Source organism: Trematomus bernacchii, unplaced genomic scaffold (genome assembly GCF_902827165.1).
Source record: "Trematomus bernacchii unplaced genomic scaffold, fTreBer1.1, whole genome shotgun sequence".
Lineage (NCBI taxonomy): Eukaryota > Metazoa > Chordata > Actinopteri > Perciformes > Nototheniidae > Trematomus > Trematomus bernacchii.
The window spans coordinates 3,024,025-3,047,624 of record NW_022987531.1 but is presented as its reverse complement, the minus strand read 5'-3'; the positions used below and the strand labels follow the sequence as shown (position 1 = coordinate 3,047,624).

The window sequence follows — 23,600 nt, the reverse complement described above, 5'->3', positions numbered from 1 at the left end:
TTTCATATTTTCAATTTAAAAACACAACTTTGCCTGAGTCATTATATCTTTCTAACTATGATTACCACAATAATCAGGTTCCAATATGAACATAGAAAAAGATTCTGCTTGCTGTGTCCGGGTTGTACTTGCCATTAAGACAGCAATTCCTTACATGCTTAAAGTCTAAGTGATGGGGGACAAAAGACTCAGTCCTCATTCCAGTCTTCAGTGAGATATGTCTTCTTTGTGTTTCCCTCTACAGCTGCACTGCGGACACAAGACGTTTAGTACTAAAAGGCTCGCTTTAGCATGAACAGCAGGAATGATTCGACCTGTTCCTGCTTCATATTGATTTTACACAAACTTGTAAACCTTTCCTGAATGAAATGTTGCGGATAAAACACAATCCGTTCAAAGATGGACTTGCTAAATTCCTCGGTGATGAATGACCGCCTCCACCTACGCAGTCCGATCCCTGATCACGTTACAATCAATGACCGGCATGCGAGGCGACAACTTGAATTACTTATGCAGATGAGGAAGCTCGATACTGTGAAAGTTCCAGTTCAAGGTCAGAGTGTGTGTGTGTGTGTGTGTGTGTGGTGTGTGTGTGTGTGTGTGTGTGTGTGTGTGTGTGTGTGTGGTGTGTGTGGTGTGTGTGTGTGTGTGTGTGGTGTGTGTGTGTGTGGTGTGTGTGTGTGTGTGTGTAGTGGTGTGTGTGTGTGTGTGTGTGTGTGTGTGTGTGTGGTGTGTGTGTGTGTGGTGTGTGTGTGTGTGTGTGTGTGTGTGTGTGTGTGTGTGTGTGTGTGTGTGTGTGTGTGTGTGTGTGTGTGTTTGTGTGTGTGTTGTGTGTGTGTGTGTGTGTGTGTGTGTCAGACTACTCTTTCCACTCTCTGATCTGCATATCTCACAGTTACGCTTCACTGATTTGTCATTCGCACGTACGGCACAAACAAATGAAGCTTTGCACTTACAGTCCATGTCACGTGCACTCACTGGGGGTCAGATGACAGCTCACGGACCTTTCTCCAACCAGATCTCACTTTTCTAAATGTCCTTAAGTATAATCTCCTTCAGGGCAGAAACCGTGTATGAGCAAATCCAGTTACCGATTACTTCGGGAAATAAAAAATTCTAAAACTCTCCCCGGGTGTAATGGCAGACCTAATCCATGACAAACTGCAACTGCACTCATTTGAATGTGGTGAACAGAGTAAAGGGATTTGTTGAAGCATGTGCCAGTTTTCTTTCTTGGATATTAGGGATTACTACCATACAGGCATTAATTGTGCACATTACACGGAGGGTGATTTCATCCCAATAATTCAGAAATACATGTTTTTGTGACAAAGTAGAAAACCTTCTGAGTTCTCTTACCAGTTTGTCCGGCATTTATTTATCAAAACGCAACATTTGTATTGGTTTTCCCCAAAAAATACAAGTAAAAACAAGTATTTCGATCGATTAACAGCATTAGTCTTTTATATGTATATCAGATACCTGCATGAGCTATATTATGAATATCTTTCTATATGGAGTTACTTGGTTTTAGATTTAATATTTGTAAAACCCACAAACATGTGCTAAGGGTGATCATCAGCATTTTTATGATCAGGTTTGGTCACTCCCGTTGGGGCACTTTGATCACCAAATATTCCGATCATCATTTTTATGACCTAAAGAAATAAATAAAATTAAAAAATGGAGATACAAGGTTTCCGCCTGACAGCGACGATATCCTGTTCTGTTACAGCCTGCCTTATGCTCTCTGTGTATCTGCCATAGAGTGCACTCCATAGTGTGTTTTTATTCGACATACCTTAGTATATCCTGCTCCTGAAGCATAAAGCTCCCTAACTAGTACTGACATATCTAACTGTGTAATGCCTTCACCTCTGCTGCGAGCCAACACAGGACGCCCCTCTGGGAGCAGCTTTAAGTTGAATGTATTATTATCAGCCCGCTAGCTGCAGCCTGGTGAGGAATCACTTCAGCGCTTGGCAGCCAACAGCACATCACAGAAGGTCCAAATACTAAACCTCGAGTTCTGCAGTGCTGAATACATATTTGTGATGGCATGAAAACACCGGCAGATCTGTGGAGCGAGTCTACCAATAGCACACTGTAGTGCCAAAGCCAGAAAGGTGCTCCAAGTGATGTAGAACTGCACACACCAGCTGTAGTTTGGGGAAATAAACACAAGATAATCAGAGTTGACCTCCTCGGAAAAAAACCACCATGCCTCTACGGTACATATACCTGAGTTATTATGTATGACATGCTGAGCACTGGAATACACACTGCAGAACTCAGGATTTTGCCAAGTTTGGATTGCACTCAATGTATTACTTAATTCTGTGTATCAGTTGTAAAGATTGATGTTTAATAAGCAACACAACATGATCATAAAGCTCTCTGAACATGACACGTTCCTCTACACTTTACTCATCAGAGCTGCCTTGTATTTGTCAGCACCCAGCTGGCCTTCCCATAGTTTTTCTCACTTAACTATTCATCAGATAGGCCTCATCAAACATTGAGAGTATCCTCACTGTTCATTACAGCATGCCCTGCTTTTTATTTGATGAAGTAATTCATCCATAATGCATGTGTATATTGCAGTTTTGGAGGATGCCTGCGAGACTGGAGAACAGCATCGGCTTTTCTGAAGGCTTAGACCCGAGAAGAGAGGAAAAAGTCGGTGCATTTGTTTGATTAAGTCGGTGTTTCAGAGCATTCCCTCTGCGCTGAACTTTAGAGCAATTACTTTGCATGGACAAGATCAAACTCATTGTAAGAACGAAGAAAGGCTTGACGGGAAAGGCATGATGAGAACTACAGTAGCATCAAATTGAAGGAGCAGAATTAGCTCTATCTGACTGCTGCAGCGGGAGATCTGGAGGCTGTGAGAAGCGAAGGTGCTTTATCAGAAGTGGCAGGCTGAATGAGGATCATCAGGCCACTCTCTGATTGAATTCCTTCTCATAGTGTGTTGTTGTTTCTGACCGAGCGCGGAACACTTCGCTGAGTGAGTCAGCGTCCCTGGGATTGGTTGCCTCCATTCATCCAAGGGTGATGAGCAAGTCAGCCTATTTTATCTGCCAAAATGCCTCCGGGGAATCCAGACAATGTCAATTGGTGCTTGAGATGAATCTCAGAGCATTGACAAATGTCAAGACCAAACTGGAGAAAGCCTGAACCAGCGTATGCAGGGCAGGAATAGAGATTGTAAAAACATTCCTGTGTCAGATGAACAATTTAAGGCTGGCCAACTGGAGGGCCAATGCCACGTTTTCACATACTAAAAATACTCTGAGCTTCTGGATAGTGCTTGCAAGAGGCAGGACCTGACACAGATTTCACCGGTCACATATTTGCGTTGTTATTTAGTGATAAAGAATGTTTCTGATGTATTCCAAATTGGCTCTTTTGGAAGTTTCCCAAATCCCGTCATCTCTCAATTTATACATTTCAATGGCAACTTTGTGTAAAAACGGGCAAGAGACACTTCAGCTGTCTTCTCATACGAACTCTGGATCATATCTGGAGAATCACATTGTCCCACGTTTCAGTCTCATATATTTTGAATGCGACAGGAGATTGTCCACATTATCACATCATTTGGAAATGTGACGTGCTTCTGGGTAGTGGGTGCAAGAGGAAGAACCTGACACGGATTACACCGCGGCCTAATGTTTGCCTCTTAATTTCTTCATGAAGAGCTCTTGCCTTTCTTTGAATGTTTATGTCTTCGCGTAAAGAGGGATGAAGTGACACTTGAGCTGTTTTCTCATATGAACTCCGGATAATGTCCGGAGAGTCACATTGTCCCACACATAGCATAGTAGCATATGACAGGAAATTGTCCGCCGCTTCACATACTGGAAATATGCTGTGATTCCGGGTAGTGCATGCAAGAGGCAGGCCGGACACAGATTACACCAGGGTCACGTATTGGCCCCTTATTTAGTTGTAAAGAACTCTTGCCTCTTTTTGAATGTATCAATGTATTTGCAATTGGCCCTTTTGGAAATTCACGAATCCCAGCCATTTTCTGTGTTGCCTTCATGTAAACCAACCGTTTTCTTCACCCTCTGATGTTTGTTTTCTTCTTGTCTTCATGTCATTTGTGGTAGAAACATCATGTTCTGTTTTGCAGTGAAGACCATGATCAGCTCTATTCACACATTGGCTCATTTGAACAGGCCACAGACTTTATTCTAGGGAGCTGGCGGGATAATGTTTCTTTGATATTCAGTCAGAATGATTCGGACACTTGCGTTCTCACTTACAGCTCCTCCGGGTGATGTCTAGATCATTGTAGTGTTGCATTGCATGTGTGAAAGGGGCGTTTGTGGCTCAATGCAGCATTGTCTGACCCATGTCATTTCTGCCAAAATAAGAAAAACAAGAAAGGATTCCATTGTTAATAACAGATCTTTATGCAGATTCTCCCAATGTAGCATGGCTCATGTTCTACTTGTGCACAGATGGCAGTGGGCAGAAGGATTGGTAATTGGAAGAGACTGTGTTGCACACTGAACCACTCTGCAGAAAGAGAGAATAAAGATCTGATGAGAGCGCTACATTCTCATAGTTTTGCTCGACGTATAGAGGATCACAGCTAAAACACTGTAATTAGTGCCGGGGGCTACATGTGTTTGGGTGTACTAGCAAATGACAGATTTCTACTCTTGAAGTCCGTAATGAATGCCTCTGCTGGTGTGTGGGTGTGGAGGAGGTCATTGTGTTACTCATACGCTCCCGAAAAAAACAACTATTAGTTACCATCAGAGATGCAGTGTAATTTCCTCGGTGACGCGGTGTGAAATGCTACTTACGTGAAGAACTGTCCCTATTTGATAGCATTTGTTCTAATTACGGCCATATGGACTTTAAGACTTTAAATGATAGTGCAGGTTTAGTCATCCATCCAATCATCATAACTCCTTTCAGATCTTTCTGACAATCAATGGTTAGAAGACTAAGCCATCTGTGAGTAAGGGTGTGGGAACATTTTGAGACTCAAGTATGATGGGATGAAATGGGGATTGATGCTGTGGAGCATCACAGTGAGGAACACAGGGGGTTTCAACACCCCCACTGTACTTCCTGTAAAGAGAGGAAAGTAGGAGACAAGAGATAAGAGCTGAGATATAAACAAGATATGAAGGAGTTAAAACACCTGTAGAGTAGACCTGTGAAACTGAATTAGAGCGCAGCATGGTCTTTCTTCTGAAGGAAAAAGTGAAACAACGATAACTTTGATAAACCCTTTTACAACATTTGTTTGTTTGTTTGTTTGTAGCCTTTATTTATGCAGGTGAAATCCCATTGAGATCAACGATCTCTTTTTCAAGGGAGACCTGCAGCACGTTGGTTACACATGTAAACAGAAAAACAACAGAAAACAAAAAGGACGTCATACAACATAATTGCAGGGTACAATTTACAAATCTATTCACAATGACAGGTACCAAGAGTATCAAATAGCATTTCATCCAGCCCAGTTTTAAAATGATGCAGGGGAACCAAAGTGCTCAGTTTCAAACATTCCAAGTTTGTGTTCCAAGCTAGAGGAGCTGCGCACATAAAAGCTTTAGTACCTAAAACAGTCCTAGCACTTGGCACATGTAATAACAACACATCCTGGGATCTCAGGCAATAGCTACTTTCAACTCTCTGTGTGATCAGAGAGCAGATATAAGTTGGTAGTTTACCCAACATGGCTTTATAGATGAACGTGTACCAATGACTGAGCCTCCGTACAGTTAGTGAAGGCAGACCTGCCTTGGCATACAGGGTACAGTGATGAGTAAGTGCTTTACAGTTAGTAACAAATCTCAGAGCACTGTGATAGGCGGCATCTAACTTGATCAGGTGGCAGGTGCATTCATATAGATCAAATCACCATAGTCTAGCACAGGTAAAAAGGTCACAGAGACTAGCCTTTTCCTGGCTTCAAAAGAGAAACAGGACTTGTTTCTGAAAAAGAAACCTAGTCTAACCCTCAGCTTTTTACGCAGATTATTGACCTGAAGTTTAAAAGAGACAATCATCAAGCCAGATACCTAGGTATTTGTAACAGGTAACCACTTCGAGTACTTTTCCTTGCGTAGTAACAATATCCAAAGTTGTCTCCGGTGTCTTTTTAGCTTTTGAAAAGAGCATTACCTTGGTTTTATCCACATTTAAAAGAAGCTTAAGTTCAGAGAGCTGAGTCTGAATAATGTTAAAAACAGCCTGTAATTTAACAGCAGCCTCCTTAATGGAGGGACCTGCACAGTACATCACGGTATCATCAGCATAAAAATGTAAAGTAGCTTCATCCACATTTTGACCTAAACTATTGATAGATATGGAGAATACAAGTGGACCTAAAACAGAACCTTGTGGTACACCATTTGTAATGTTTAACCACTCAGAAGTGAGCCCATCAAAGTGAACACATTAGCCGCGTTCACACCAAGTACTTTCCTGTACTTAGTTCCGGCACTAAGAGCCCCGGCGCTTAACCCCAGGGCACTTAGTACAGATCGCGTTCACACCGGAGTACTTTTCCCTGAGGGAAGATTACGCAAATGAGCCGCTGACGCCACTTCTTCTTCTTCTGCTTTGGCTTTACTGGCAGGCCACAAACCACTTCACGGCGAGTACAGTAGGTGGCGGTATGCATCTTAAAGTTGTTTGCAATCCGCTGCAAAACAAGAGAAGAAGAAGAAAAACTTCCCGCGTATACTGCAACGCCCACCCACTCGCTGTACATTAGGCGTCTGTTGTTTACCTTCCGACCTCAGACATGATGGAGATGGAGTCGACTGAAGTTGTGCTGTTTGTGCTCATGTTATACAGCTTTGTAACTGAGTTAATGCAGCCTGAGCAACTTGCGTACAATAACAAAACAAGCCGAGCACGAGTGGTGGTGGAGAACGCTTTTGGCAGACTGAAGGGCAGGTGGCGGTGCTTTATGAAAAGAAACGACTACAAGATCACAATCCAGGTGGCAGCATGTTGCATATTACATAATCTTTGTGAAAGTAATGAGTACAGGGACGAATGGACTGCCTTACCGGCGACCCAGCTTTATGAGGCATCTGAACAGCGTGTAAATTGTAAACATTTTGACAATAAAGCTAATCTTTTGTACAGTGCTTTTGTTTCTCTTTTATTTTCCAGTCAAGACAGGCAACATTACAATAGTGTACAGTGTGGCAATATAATAACAATAAACTGTGCCAGGTGTGTTGTATGCACAGTAAATAGGCTCAGCAGCAAACCCACCGTTATTATTTATCTTCCTGAGACCCACTGCATCCGTCTGCCATAAACACTATGGAAACATACATGTTAGTTTCGGCCCATAGTGGACTCCATTTTGTGTTGTGTAAAATGGGGGGGGGGGGGGGGGAATTAAAGGTTTGCAAATCCCCATGTCCTCCTCAGAGGACAATCATAAAAACATTTAGTTTTAGGTCAAATAATATTTAAAATGATATAAATTATCATATTTGTGTATGTGCCCCTGCCATTCCTCCACAAGGTTGCAACATTGATGATAAATAAATGACAAATAAAGCTTTGCCAGTTTATAACCGATGAAACATGATGGTATCAGAATAATCACTTACATGTGATGTATAGGATGCTACGGTCACTAAAGATAAAGTGTCAGGAGAAATAAGCAAGCTACAGGATCTGTTTAACAGTAAATAGAAGTTCACATTTTTAATGTAAATAAAATAGAAGTTGGACATGTAAATTAACATTATCAATATAAAATAAAGTGTCAGTTGTATCAAGACTATATAATAACAGTAATAACAATAATATAAAATGAACTGGTGAGCATCTTGTCCTCCGTTTCCTGGGCCTTGGTGAACAGCACTATCTGATCCCCGTGCATCGACTCTTTCACCACGGCACGCCGGTCCTCCAACGCCTGGGCGGTGTCAAAGAAATTCGCATCCCGTGTCCGCTTTCCTAAGAGGGGAAAATAAGCAAGATACAAGATCTGTTTAGTCGCCATGTAGTTTTACAACATACTAGGAATGTGTTTTTTGTATTTTCACAAATAGAATTAAGGTTTCACAAATCTGAAACTGTGTTATAAAGAATCTTTTGACTCTCTGGGATAATCCAGTCCAGATTTGATGAGTCTAGGTATAGTGGTTTTAGATCAGGACCTGGTCTAATGTGGTCTACATGTAAAAAAAGCACTGAAATCTCCCTTTTTTGTATTTTTACAAATAGAATTAAGGTTTCACAAATCTCAAACTGTGTTATAAAGAATGTTTAGCCTCTCTGGGATAATCCAGTCCAAATAAATCGGCTATGCAGCGATTTAAGAGGTTCAAACACGGAGGATTGTGCTTCATGTATGCTTGAATTTTGTTTAATGTTGTTGAGGCAAGTTTTCGTACCGGAAGTCATGTGACCTCTAGCCCGGATGTTTACAATGTTTGTGAGAGACATTTGTAAATGCCGGTCTAGGCGAATACGTTTTCACGCTGTTTCATAATTGTACCAAGAAGGAAATAAACATGATTGTGAACATCAGTTCGATGCGTAACGTTCTTTCAAGACAAAGTTACAGTGTGTGTACCTTTGCGTTTGGTTGCTGGTAAGGGGGACGAGCTAGTGCTGTGATCTAGAATGCAAAGCTCGCTTGTTTCCAATCCCGAGAGTTGTCCATCCTCGCCTGAAACAGACGATTAGTGCCATGAGTTAGTGAAGCAAATTACAGAAACACTACACAGTTATTCACAAGTCAAAACGTTTTCATACGGCCGAGAATATCTAGCTAGCTAGATGTAGCTAGCTCGGGGCCGGTGTTTAGCCTATTCAGCCTAGCATGGCTAGCTTGATCTACTGAGCAAATAAAAGTACATCTGAGACCATTATTGTGCAGATTAAAACCCCAGTGCATGTAGTTGATTTTACCTTCGTCGTGGTCGTCATCGTTGGCCACTGAATCCGCCGTTTGTAGTCCTGCCCGAGTTTCTTTATTTTTTAGCCGGTGTGTGCCGTGGGGCTGTGCACGATTCCCAGGTCGAGTGAAAGCTACTGAACTGGCTTCAGTAGCATTCCCTGGGTCGCGTCCTCGGCGTAGATCTCCAGAAGCGCCGACACCTCCTCATCATTTCTTGATGCTTGCCATAACTGCTTTCAAAAACAACTCCGTCGGTGCGCTGGATCTTTGTAGCGAGGAGAAACAATGGCGGCTCTACAAAACATTTTCACAGTTGTACGGGGCGTGGTTTGCAATTCGCCCAGCCAATCAGCACTGGGGCACTTTCACCCTCAGGAAAGTACGCTCTCTCAGCCGGCTCTAAAAATGGGGGTAAAAGTACCCGAGATTAAGTACGATTTTTGGTGTGAACGCGACATAAGGGGTACTAACGGAACTAAACGCGAAAAGTACGGTGAAAAGTACTCCGGTGTGAACACGGCTATTGGGACCTTTCAGAGAGGTAGTTCACAAACCACACTGGATATGCCAATACTGAGTAGCCTCTGCTTCAGGATATGATGATCGACGGTGTCAAACGCTTTGGAAAGATCAATAAACAGAGCTGCACAACTCTGCTTTTTGTCTAAGATATTAGCAACATCATTCACCACTTTCATTGTCGCAGTGATGGTGCTATGTTGCTTTCTGAAGCCTGACTGATGTTTACATAGGATGTCATTTTCACTTAAAAACACCTTTACCTGCTCACTCACTAGGCGTTCGAGCATCTTCGCCAGAACTGACAATTTAGAGATTGGCCTATAATTATTTAATAAAGTGGCCTCCCCACCTTTTAGTAGAGGAAGGACATACGCTGACTTCCATACTTTAGGAATTGTATTTGTGCTGAGAGAGAGGTTAAAAAGAGAAGTATGAGGTGGTGCAATCAAATCTGCAGCTATCTTTAAACAGAAAGGTTCTACGTTGTCCGGACCAGCCGGTTTCTTAGGATCTAACTTGGATAAGACTTCATGAACGACTTCAATAGTACAGGGAGAAAAACTGAAAGGGTTTTCCAAACCACATTGTTCAGAGTCACAGACCGTGGTGTTCACAGAAGCAGAGTTAGTCACAGAATCAAACAGAGAGCCACAGGACACAAAATGCTCATTAAAGCAATTTAACATAGTGGCCCTGTCCGATATAGTGCCAGACGCTGTGGTAAGGCACGGAGGTAGCTCATTTAGATTTCATGGCTTTCCACATTTTTTTAGGATTTATTCAGGTTCTTTGTGGTAACTGACAGATAATACTTAGACTCAGCACTTCTGATTTGTGATGTGAATCTATTTCTTAGCTGCCTAAATCGCAGCCATTCTACCTCTGAGCCTGATTTCCTAGCCTTTGCCCAGGCCTTGTTTCTCTCATGTAGGAGACTGGACAGTTCAGCAGAAAACCAAGGATTGTCTCGTCCCTTCACTCTAAATTTACGCAGGGGTGCATGTCTATCAATCATTTGCATAAAACCAAGATAAAAATAAGACCATGCAGTTTCTACATCATCACACAGATCAATTTGTCCCCAATCAAAACCAAACAGATCATGTACAAAACTCACCAGTAAGTGGCTGTACTACACCAGTCATTGAAATAGATGGGGAATTCATTATTATTTCACCTCATGGTCAGGCTAGCCTTGGGGGACGCCTATACAATCCATTGCATTGCTGATTTCCATTGATTTTGGGTATATGGATTGGAATGAATGATCAAACTGGTTTTACTCTGGAGTGACATATACCTGAGAAATTAAACTTGATTATAGTGTCTGTTTGTACGGCCATATATGTATATCTCAGGGTCATATTAAGCAGTGAATAAAAGATCCTGTACCTCCTCTGTAAGCAGCTGAAGTCTGATTTTATAAAAATGGGGCAAGGAATCCTACTGTGAACCGAAATGCATCTATAATTTAAAAACCCTTCCTGTATGTGGGAGTACAGTTTCAGAGCAACAGTTGGATGTGTGTGGGTGGGTAATATATTGTACGTTTTTTTTAAGGGCTCGTTGGAGAGAATGGCTGAGTGGAAGATGAAGGAGCAAAGTGCAGAAAAAACAGAATGATGGTGTGTTTCTGCGTCCCAATATTTGTTTTGGGGGGGAAAGGTTACTGTATCTAACAAAAGATCATCTTAAAATGAGATGAAAAACAATGTAAAAAAAGATAAGGATGTTTCTATTGTGTCTACTTCAGATTAAATATAATTACCTTCGGTGATGCTGAGAACAAAACAATATCAAACGTCTGTTGTAGCTGCATTTGTGTATTAATTACTGTATGATATGAATAATAGGAATGATTATAACATGTAATTTCCTCACTTGATATCAATCCATTTAATAGCACAAAATTCACTCTTTGTAATCGAGCTGTATTGCGGTAATAAAGATGTTGTACTAATGTCTCTAATGAGCGCCCATTGGGATAGCAAAGCTTGCCCTGTGCAGTACCTGCTGCCCGCTACAGTTAATGGTGGGGGGCCTGCTGAATATGAATGAGGGTTTGCTCCACAGATGTAAAGAGGTTGCTGTTTGGGTTAATTAGTGTGAACCTGGCTTCCTGTGGCACTAAAACCTGTGGAGTCCTCCTCTCAGCCTGGTGGGAAGCCGTGTATAGAGCCGCGTATGTCGGCGGTGCTCTCTGCTTAAGCACTTTTGTTCCGGTGAAAGATGGATTTGAAAGCCCAGATAATGGTCGGCAAGTGCAGCTCTCATGTGGGGAGGCTCTTTGTCACAGGTTCAAGTGGGACTGCACTATACGTTTGACTTTGTTCTATAAGCAAGAGTTCCATTTTCATACCCACTGACTTATAATCATACATCAAGAAGCATATCGAAATGCCTCCCTGCCTGCATATCACTGTACAATACCTAATGCACTTCAAGTGAATATAGTGGTCACACAGGTATTCACTACTCGTAGATTTAATTGACGACAAGGGTAAAACCCTCTGCTTTCTGTTTCAAATTGATCAAATTGGTCACTCTCAAACTGTCAAATGTAGACATGTTCATACTGTATTTCTAGCCATTTTGTAAGAAAGGATAACATTAATGTTCACGGTCACACATGGCGAAATGCAGGCGAAGTTGAGTGGAGGCGAGTAGGGGAGAGTTCTCTGGCCAGTGGTTGTTGCGTCAGTCACAAATCTTTCACAATTTGCCGCTGAAGTCAAATAGGTTTCTCAAAACATTAAAGGAAAGAAATAGGCAATGCAGTAACAGTTGGTATTTATTTTTCATATTAGGGATGGAATGATCAGTATCATTTGGAATATACAGTTCAGCATTCAACACCATTGTGCCCTCCAAGCTGGCCATCAAGCTCAGAGACCTCGGGCTCAACAGCGCCCTCTGCGACTGGATCCTGAACTTCCTGACGGGCAGACCCCAGGCAGTGCGGGTGGGAAATATCACATCCTCCACCCTGATTCTTAACACCGGTGCCCCTCAAGGCTGCGTGCTCAGCCCTCTCCTCTACTCCCTGTTCACCCACGACTGCGTGGCCACACACAGCTCCAACACCATCGTGAAGTTTGCTGATGACACGACCGTCATCGGCCAGATCACAGACGATGACGAGACGGCATACAGAGAGGAGGTCGAAAACCTGACATCTTGGTGCCAGGAGAACAACCTCCATCTCAACATCAGCAAAAACAAAGGAGCTGATTGTGGACTACAGGAAGCAGCAGGGAGAGGGACACGCCCCCATCGCCATCAATGGGACTACGGTGGAGAGAGTCAAAAGCTTCAGGTTCCTTGGGGTCCACATCACTGAGGACCTGACATGGTCTCTTCACACCACCACCATCACCAAGAAAGCTCGACAGCGGCTCTTCTTCCTCCGCAGGTTGAGGAGGTTCAAAATGGATTCCAGGATACTCTGCAACTTCTACAGGTGCACGATAGAGAGTATCCTCACTGGCAGCATGACGGCCTGGTACGGCAGCTGCACCGACCTCGATCGTAAGGCTTTACAGAGGGTGGTGAAAACTGCACAGCACATCACCAGGACGGAGCTGCCATCCATGGAGGACCTTTACTCCCAGCGGCTCAGGAAGAAATCACTACGGATTATCAAAGACCCCCATCACCCCAGCCACAAACTGTTCTTTCTGTTGCCGTCTGGCAGACGTTACCGCAGCATCCGGGCAAGGACAAGAAGATTCGGAGACAGTTTCTTCCCGCGGGCAGTGAGACTGTTAAAAAATTGAACTGTTGAAACAACTTCAAACATTCAACTGCTACTCAGTAGTATGTATCTAATACCTAATATATATATATATCATTCCAATAACTTGTATATAGACTCATACTGCACTATTCCACATCATAACTTTATTTCATTTTTATAACTATTACTATTTTTGTATTGCTCTTGCTCTTATTGTTATTATGTTATGTTATTATGTTGCATTGTTGGAGAAGCCTGTGACATAAGATTTTCAACTGCATAATTACTCTGTAGCTATGTCAGATTGACAATAAAGAACCTTGAACCTTGAACCTTGAGGTAACGATTATCTGAAAATGGCTGGCTTTTCCTAAAAATGTAAAAATCTGTAGCCATCACTATGACTGCAATCTTTTGGGTACCAAAAAGCCAGAGGATGCGTTGGCATTCAAATTATTTCACGTGATTGCAGAAGGTTTTTATTGACAATGACAAAGATGCCTGATCTGCTAAATAAGTAGTTATCGGCACTATTACAAATTCAGCGCATCTGTTAATCCCTAGATATGATATATATGAACTGTTAGGGAAGAATAGCCAAGCAGCAGAATGGGAAGGATTTGTTTGAAAGGACATAAGGTAATCAAAGTATTTAAAAGTATCGAATGGTGGAACGCTTTAACTTATTTACAACCCTGTAATGGTTGTGATGTAATGTCCCTGTCAATAGTATTTCCATTTCCACCGGTATTTCACAACAGCTACATTGTCACCTTGCCAGCCTTTCACCTGAACCACCCACGGGTGCTGCATCATGCTCCCAGGTCTCATGGAGGCCATAGTGCTTCTCCTCCAGTTTGGGTGGTGTAACCTTCCACCGGCCTCACACTGGTGTTCGGGGGAGATAGTGTTGGTTAAGCGCTCTGCCAGATAGAGTGGCTGCCATGTGCCTGAAGGGAAAGCTGTAAAGATATGCATCAAGTGCTGTATAAAGCAATAAGGCCCATTGGAATGTGAAACAATGGCTCCTTCCAGGTGGCGGAGCGCTGTGAGAGGAGTGGGGGGGGGGAATTGGATGAGACAGAAAGCTCGTCTGGCTGCCTGGCTGTTAGCATTGGACTTGGCAGCTCTCTGCCAGGGAAACGCTGACAGGCAGGCGTGCCTGTCACAGCCTATAAGAGCCTCTCTGTGCAGCCCTGGGCCTGAAGGGCAGCTCTGCGCTCAGACCGGGGCCACAGACCCTGTGAAGCAGGGCCAGGTGTCACACTCTTTGTACGGCTGAAAGACTCTAAAAGGTGAAACAAAGTTCTTGATAAGAAATCCTTACAAAAATATCATTGCAATATATTATCAACATACAATCTCCTAAGCTTTGACAATCTCATTCTGTTCTCGCTAATTAAATTGGTATTCAAGATTCTGAACAATGCTACTGCACCACCTTTGAGGCTTTATCCACCTTCACTCCAAACAAATGGGCAGAACCTCAAGATCTGTCCTAAACCCAGATTTAACCGTCCCACATAGGCGCTACATTTGCACAATCTGCTTTTTTTCTTACAGCCACCTAACATTGGAGTATTCTTCCAGCTGATCTTAAAACGTGCGCAGATTTTCAGACTTTTCCCAAAGTGCAAAATAATTGATTTTCAGTAACCAGTAACCAACATTAATAATACTGTAATTTGAGATGTTAGTTTAAATGAACTGTACAATTATTATATATTCACAAATGTATTAGTATCTGTTTATCTGTTTTCATTGTTAGCGTGTTAGGTACTAGGACATGTTTGAATGTTTGTTGATTGTTATATGTGTACCTGCCCAGGGACAGCAGATGGATTTAATCTGGTATACTGTAAATAGCATCTCTTGTCTTTTTGAGATGAATGTGTTTCTATGCATGGTCCATGTTCAATAAAGACATAAACAAAGGGCCTTTTGTGAAAACGTAGACATATGCTATGCTAATTGGTAGTTATTCTGCGCACACAATTTGCTTGATTAGAGGGACTTATGGGACTTAATTATACTAAAGGTGGAGTATTTATGCAAGCAGAGGTATAATTATTTAGAAATAAATCACTCAAACGACTCAATTACACAGATATTAGGTAACGTTATTGTTATGCATGCCTCGCAAATCAATGATCCACTTCATATATAATATAATGGCTCTTATTATGACACTTGTTATTTTACTGCACAGAATGACTAAGGCCAGACGGAAATGTCACAAGAAGATATTTAATCAGTTCTTTTACATATAAGACACTGAATATACTTTCTTTGTATGTTTTCCTGATCGGAATAATTGGACAGAAAACATTGCAAGTCAAAAATGTTGACCTGCTGGTATAAAATCAATGGATGATGTACCCTCTTCTCTTTTAAATCAATTGATTTTATTTGAAAATGAGACAGTAATAGACATCTCACTGAGATCCCATCAGTGTGTTGTTGTGACTTCCATAGCAGAGGACCAACATGTGTTCAAGTGATCTGTAACCCAGTTTTGGCCTACAATAGAAGTGAGGAATAAGATGTGCTGAACACACAATCTGTGTGTCAGGGTTCCCGCGGGGTCTTAAAAAGTCTTAAAAAGTCTTAAATTTGATAATATGAATTTAAGGCCTTAAAAAGGTCTTAAATATGGCCAAAAAAATAAGAAAGGTCTTAAATATGATTTAGAAGGTCTTAAAAATGATCGGATTTGAAAGGTACTTCTGTGTTGCGATAGCGTCTAAATGTGTTTTGGGGGAAATGTCCGGGCTGCAAAGTAACCAGTATGGTAATAGCCTTTCAGTTCCCCCCAACAATTTGTATTGAAATAAATCAACATGGAACCAGTAATTACTAACTTTGTTTCCGCCGGCCCCTTATTGGAGAACACCCAGCTAGTAACCTAGCAACCAAGCTTCAGCTAGCGGCAGACAGAAACTCATGTATCTTCGAATAAATATGGGGAAGTGTAAGTTCAACCGTTATTGGTTGGAAAACATCGAATTTAGTGCTTGGTTGAAACCAGGGGAGGGGAACGTGTTTAAAGCCCGCTGCACCTTTTGCAAAATAAATTAGCGTTTGTTTGGCTAATGTAGCGTTAGCTAGTGCAGCGTTAGCTAGTGCAGCAGCTCCCGCAACAACACATTGGGACCTCCGGGCAACGTTTGGGTCTACGTCAACCCTAAAAGCGGAGGTGCTGTAGACGCTAAATACCGTAGTTAAACACCAATCATACAACAGCAACGATGAAAGATTGTAGCCAAGGCAGCAGAGCTCTGAATATAGCTCTTGTCACTCTCTCTCTCACACACACACACACACACACACACACACACACACACACACACACACACACACACACACACACACACACACACACACACACACACACACACACACTAGGGCTGCTCGATTATGGCAAACATCATAATCACGATTATTTTGGTCAATAATTGATATCGCAATTATTAAATACAATTATTAATTGACTTTGAAAACATCCATTTATTGAACTTTAAAACAAATAATAATTTGGACAGTATCTTTTTAACTGTTGATTACCCTGAACGTATAATTCAACTGAAAAAATTAATTAAATAAATGATACATTTAAATAAATAATATCAAAAATAATAAATACCAATAAACAAGATCAACAAATATTTTGGAGCGCACTTCCACAAGCTACTAAACATATACAAATATGATAAATAAAAATAAATTAGACTAAAATTAATTAATCAAATATGTTGTAGTGCACTGTCACAACCTAGCAAAGCAAAATAATCGATTATGTTGTTTCGTAATTGCGATTAAAATATGATTAATTGCACAGCCCACACACACACACACACACACACACACACACAAGCACACAGAGACACACACACATACACACTTTTTGTCTAACACGCTAACACAGTTCTGTACTGTTATGCTGTTATGTTCAGTCATTGTTCTTATGTTGAACATGAATACATTTATGGGACGTATTTCTTCTTTCATAGCAATTTTCCTTCATACTTTCTTGCCGTGAAATAGGTCTTAAATTCTATTCAAAGTGGTCTTAAAAAGGTCTTAAAAAGTCTTAAATTTGAGTTGGCGAAACCTGCAGGAACCCTGGTGTGTGTGTTTGTGTGTGTGTGTTTGTGTGTGTGCCTGGCAGTCTGTTCCGAGGGAATATCCGTGTGTTTAGATTACCTTAGCGTGACCTTTGCAGTTGATTCTGGATGTTTTCATACCCGGCCCTGTTGTTATGACTAGCAGAGAGTAAGCCCCAGCTCTGAAGCTTGTTTTTCCCGTGACAGTATCTGAAAACTTTTTGTGTTTTTAATGTACTCCATGACATTTAAAAAAAAACTGTTCTGCTTTTTCAGCAGTTTTACATATTGTGTGTTTTTTCTGTTGAAAGTACAAAGTTAAAGAAATGTCAGCATTTAAAACTAAATCCAACTGAATCCCACAATAAACATCGATCAGAATCAGAATTCCTTTACTCGTCCAAGAAAGGGGAAATTGATGTTGCTACAGCAAAGTATAGAAAATCTAACACTATTATATAAAAGGCATGCACATCTACATAAGTTCACAGTCAGGTAGATAAGTAAGTAGCAGCAGTATTTATAGAATAAGAATAAGTGTAACATTGTAGAATGAAGTGTGGTGTAAAACAGAAGTACAATTATTATTGCACACAGCTAGTAATGTTGCAGTAATGGATGGACTTACTAAGCGTAGCACCCAGTAGTAATAATAATATTAACTTGGAACACATAAGTGTTGTTGTACAACAGTGGTTTCATAGTCTTTGTTGTTGTGTGTGTGGTGGTTGTAGAGCCATTGTATCTAGAGAGGCGATGGTTAGCCACTGTAGCGTCCTGTCTAAAAAATGCAGCTGCCCCAAGGTCTGCTTACTCACAGGATCCGTGTAAATGTTCATAGTTTTCATATTGGATTAAATCCAAACTAGGAGTAATGATAAAAACGGATGCCTTTTTTCTTTTCGGCCTTGCGATAGCAGGACATTCTTTGCCTGCTGGTGGCTTCAGTGCTGAGTCTAACCTCTGTAACCTCAGCAACAGAACGTCTAATGGTCCAGGATCAGACCCCCCATATCAAGCATTATGCATAAAAAGCATAAAGCTTCAGGTTAGTTCAACAGTAAATACAAAGATAGCGCACTCTAAGCTGATGCCCCACATGAACATATTCAAATAGTAAGTAAGTAAGTAAGTAAGTAAAAGTTTATTTATATAGCACCCTTCTCAACACGGATGTACAAAGTGCTTTACAGTACGCACAAAATAGCAGTGTTATTTCACTTGTTTTAGCATTTTGTGTGAAACCACTGTTGTACAACAACACTTATGTGCTCCAAGTTAATATTATTTTGCCCCTTGTTTTGGTAGTTGCTAGTTTTTCTTTCTTAATGAACTGATAACTATATATATGTATATATATATATATATACCCAGTAGTGGTGGTGAATTGCTGCCCCCTGTTACTTTAAGACATAGCCAACAGCATTTAGAATGCAATAAAAGAAGGCAAATATTAAAACATTTAATAGCCATTGCAATTAAAGTTTAAAACAACAGGACTGCAAATGTAGTTTACTAAGGGCTCTTTAGCAACATGCTACGTCTAATGTAATGCTCTAAAGCCTTCTCTACGTGTTTGCTGACTTTTATTGCCCTAGTATTGATCTTTCTTGGCATGTAATGGAAATCAAAGTCACTAAGAAGTGAGAAGTCATCTGATTCCCAGCAATAAATGTGTCTTTATAAATCTCCGAATGCCTTGACTTCGATGCTCCAGAGGGGTATCGATTCAAGTGTGGGTTTTGACCCGCTAAAGGAAGACAGAGCGCACTGTTCTTCTGGCCTCCAGCCATACTCGCATATCTCAGACACTTCTCTAACAAGGTGTCTGCCTAAATGTTATCCAACCAGGGAAATTACACTATCAATTGAAAGTGACTATATAGAGTTAGAGGAGAAAGCAGATTGGAATATGAAAAGAGACTGAGAGAAAGATGAATTGAGATGATCCTTTTGAGATGATACACTTTTAACAGACATGGATTGTATTTAGGGCTGGATGGCTTTTTCAGGGGAATGAGGAAAGTGCCATTCCAGTATAATACAGACATTCATTCTGCTTTATATGCCTGAAATCTGAAAGCCTTTTCTTCTCTTTTCTCTTTTGTTCTTCCTTACAGATGTGCGGTGGACTGCCGGTGATTTCTCCTCCTCCTCCAGTTGAAATTCAATGGCTGACAAAGACGGCACTTCTCACTGCTCGTGTTATCACTGAGCTCGGAAAGACAGATCTCGTCCACACCTAAACCATTGTCTCCTTTTGCTTCTGTCTCTTTTCCAATCTTCTTACCATCACCATGGCTTGTTTCCTGGCATCTGCCTTTCTTCTGGTTCTCCAGACGTATGCTGCCCCACCTGACTTTGTCCAGGATCGGTATGACATAACGCTGGACTCCGTGGACCTGGATCCTGGACTACCATTCAATATCTCTGGAGATACCCCACCCCGAGGGACAAGTAAAAGAGCTCCACACAGTATCATTATCGGAGTACGCAAGGGGGGCACACGAGCACTCTTGGAGATGCTGGACATACACCCTGAGGTCGCTGCTGCCGCCACGGAGGTGCACTTCTTCGACTGGGATGAGAACTATGCCAAGGGCTTTGAGTGGTACCGTGAGTTGATGCCATACTCGTACCCACAACAGATCACCGTGGAGAAGACTCCAGGTTACTTTACGTCGGCCCTCGCACCTGAACGCATCTGCGCCATGAACGCCTCCATAAAGCTGCTTCTGATATTGCGAGACCCGGCCGAGCGAGTCATATCCGACTACACCCAGGTGTACTTCAACCGGCTGGAGAACCACAAGCCGGTGCAAGCCATTGAGAACCTGCTGGTGCGCAACGGAGCTCTCAACATCCGCTACAAGGCCATTCAGAGGAGCCTGTACGACGTCCATATGCGTAACTGGCTGCGCTACTTCCCCCTGGAACAGATACACATCGTGGATGGGGACGCTCTGATCCGTGACCCCTTGCCCGAGCTTCAGAGGGTGGAGCGCTTCCTCAACCTGCCCCCAAGGATAGTATCCTCCAACTTCTACTTCAACCAGACCAAGGGGTTTTACTGTATCCGGAGTGACGGTCGGGAGCGCTGTCTGCACGAGTCTAAGGGACGTCCTCACCCGGCGGTCAACAGCACCGTCCTCCAGCAGCTCCGCTCCTACCTGCAGGAGCACAACCGGACCTTCTTCAGGCTGGTGAGGCGCACCTTCGACTGGCAATAAGGGACCCTGATCAATCGGACTCAAGGGAGCCACCACTTTGTCCGTGATGAGGACAAAAAGGGGGCATAAAGCACTTTACAGAACTGACATTCAAAACCCCTTTGAATCGCCTCTTAATAACTACTGTTGTGATCTTTGGTTTTGGCAGAGCAGTTCTATATTTACACGATTAGACAAACAACTATGAAAAGCTGTAACTAGAGGCGTGCGATTAAATGGAAGAAACTCAAAGCTTAATAACTCATTCTCTCTGTGCTGGAAGCATTTAAGTGATCAAATTGCAGCAAAAACTAGTTTATAGAACCGATTAACTTTTTTTCCCTTCTCTTTCTTGTTTGATAATCTCGTTCTTAATAATAAATGGTTCTGCTTTCAAATGTACCAGACAAGTGGCATGTTCTTTTTCTCCATTTCATTCTAGCTGTCAAAAGCCAATGTGCTCTTACTTTTTGTTATTCCGGGAGTATACTAAGCCAGGCAGAGGCATTAGAATAAGCCTTTGATTTGCTGTTGTGGCAGGTAGACATTAATGCAAGGAAATAGGTACCCTGGAGCAGCGCTTTAGCAGTACAAGAATCACTAATGGCTTTGGACATTGAAGGTAGCCTGCGCCTGCAGCTAAATAAGTCAAACCTCTATAGTCAGCAAGCTCCAATGAGGGGAATGCATTTTGCCGCTGCTCTGCAAAAACGTTTTTGCAGGTGTTAAATGTAGTCATTAAATCATATGCTTGTAGGACATTTACAGGTTTCCGTGTAAATGGTTTTCACACATATTATCTCTTTACTGATTTGGATGCAGTTTTCCCAGAAACGGCCTGTCATCCCGTACACAACAGATAGATATGGGTCATGTTTCTTTCATTGATTGGGCTTTAAACAGCAGCCAAAGCTACAGCTCCACTGGGATCTGATATTCATGTGATCCGCCGCTCTGTCTGCTGGAATAAGCACTATAACTCTCCTGAGGCGAGTAGTCGCTGACGCTACATTGGATCTGTATCAGGAACAGATACAATAGCGAGGGGGGGGGCATATAGCTGTGGGCTCCATAGGAATACTTTGAATATGTATATGAATAGTGTAGTGACCTGGGGTGTTAAATTATAATTAGGAATGCGTGATTTTCCTGTGTGTACACAAGTTCTGTTTAATGACCAGGCTTGGGGAGAAACAGATTACATGTAACGGGATTACGTAATCAGGATAGGAAAAAAAGGTTAATGTATTCCCTTACAGTTACATTAAGAAAAGCGTAATCAGATTCATGTTTCATTTTTAAAAGAAAATGGGGATTAGAATAAAAAATACAAATGTATATATTATAGGAAGACGTACTGCATTATTATTATTTTTGGTTTTAATTTAGGCTACATTTAATCTTCTTAATTGTATAATTTATTTTATGTTTAATTGATGTATTAAAGTAAATAGGCACTTGTTAACTATTTGAGGCTTATCCTACAAGAGGACACATTTCTGATCCTAAATATCTTCTTTTCTAAGCTCACATTGTTATTGTGTCCTAAATAATACACATTGATTAAAAACATATTGATCTTTCTTTTCTCTTTTATTTATTTGCATTGCATTTGATATTGAGGTTATCCAAAAGTAACAGAACATAATCAGGTCAACTTACTTTGATATTGTGATATTTAGATTAGGTAACAGATTACATTATTAAAGTAACCCTGGTGATGAGAATCCCTTATAACTCATCTCTCAGGGACTTATCTCCCTTCTGCTCACCAGGGGGCACTTGGTCTCAGGAGCAGCTCATGGGGGAACAGTGTGAGGATGTGTGGGCCAGACAGGCTCTTTCTAGCCTCTCCTCTGTGGTGCAGTCAGGGTGAGGGCATGTGACAGTTACCTCCTGACCCTGGCTGACGCCTGTCTGCTCCGGTATGTATCAGCGAGCCGCTCATGCGGAAGAGAGCGACTCGGCACAGGCAGCCTTGCTCCACCGCTACAACCCACACACACACACACACACACACACACACACACACACACACACACACACACACACACACACACACACACACACATTACCGATTGCTCCCAAGGTGTTACATTGGCGCAGCACAGTGTTTCCATTAAGCAGGTGGGCAGGAAGGACAGAAGGGCATGTTTTGCTTACATGAGAGTACACACTGAGCAAATCCCCATTTAGAGCCTTTATTTATCTGAGGCAAAGTTGACTGAGTATGCTTGCTGTTTTCAGATGCACTGCAGCTCACAGTAATGTTGGACTCTTAGGAATTGAGCTGAGCAATGGGTTGTTTAAGGCTAAGGATATTTTTTATCAGCACAATGCCTGGAGCTTATAACATTGCAAACAATGCAATGATATGACTCATAAAGTTCTACAGGCCTTTTTATTCAAGGGATTTGTTGATACAATGCTAAAAATGAAGCTGCCACAGTGTATGTTTGCTTGTGTTATTCTAAATGTGGTAACACAATGGCTTCTGGTGCTAGTTTTCAACAAAAGTGTACAAAAACATGTTGCTTATGTGAGGCTGTGGCTATATAAGCAAGCTGACTTACTAATGCTGGACCAGGTTCACCATTTTGGTTTAGTTTATTCATGTAGGATGTTTTTCACAAATATATACACCGTTTTTGGACACATTGCATTCTATCCATCTAAAGATGGCCCTATATGGAAGGTGAGGGGATAACCAAAACTGTTACATGTCAGGGGATATACATTTCAGAACCACATTTCATGGAAAGCAGCCAACAGTTTAGTTGAAAATAGCCTTTTATGCGACAAATGTCAACCTGAATTCAACCAAAAGTAGTAGGGTTCAACCTCTGGGGACTACATATGTCAAAATGTATAAAATAAAATGTCACAACTATACATCAAAAACAAATGGTGAACCAACCAAAAACAAGTCATATTTTATGAACCCAAGCCAGTATTATCTTCGTCATTTTTTTCAAGTACCCTTTTTAGAAGCGTGTTGCGTGTTGGGGATTTTATCCAGCAACCATCTGGTTACCCAGTCTGCCTCTGAACAGCTGAAATAAAGCTCTATTAATACAAACTGCAATGTGTTGTGATTTCTTATTGGCCTACAGAGCTTT

General features: G+C 41.7%; 1 protein-coding gene across 1 annotated transcript in view; it reads left to right on the top strand.

Moving 5' to 3' along the window:
• hs3st1l1 (heparan sulfate (glucosamine) 3-O-sulfotransferase 1-like1) overlaps nucleotides 1-20,877 on the top strand; it is a 35,791-nt gene extending 14,914 nt beyond the window's left edge. Inside the window, exon 2 of the mRNA XM_034122335.1 lies at nucleotides 19,393-20,877. Within this exon, the coding sequence (XP_033978226.1) occupies nucleotides 19,570-20,502 (933 nt within the window). The 5' untranslated portion in view covers nucleotides 19,393-19,569 and the 3' untranslated portion in view covers nucleotides 20,503-20,877. The remainder of the gene's footprint in view (nucleotides 1-19,392) is intronic.
• The last annotated feature ends 2,723 nt before the right edge of the window (nucleotides 20,878-23,600 follow it).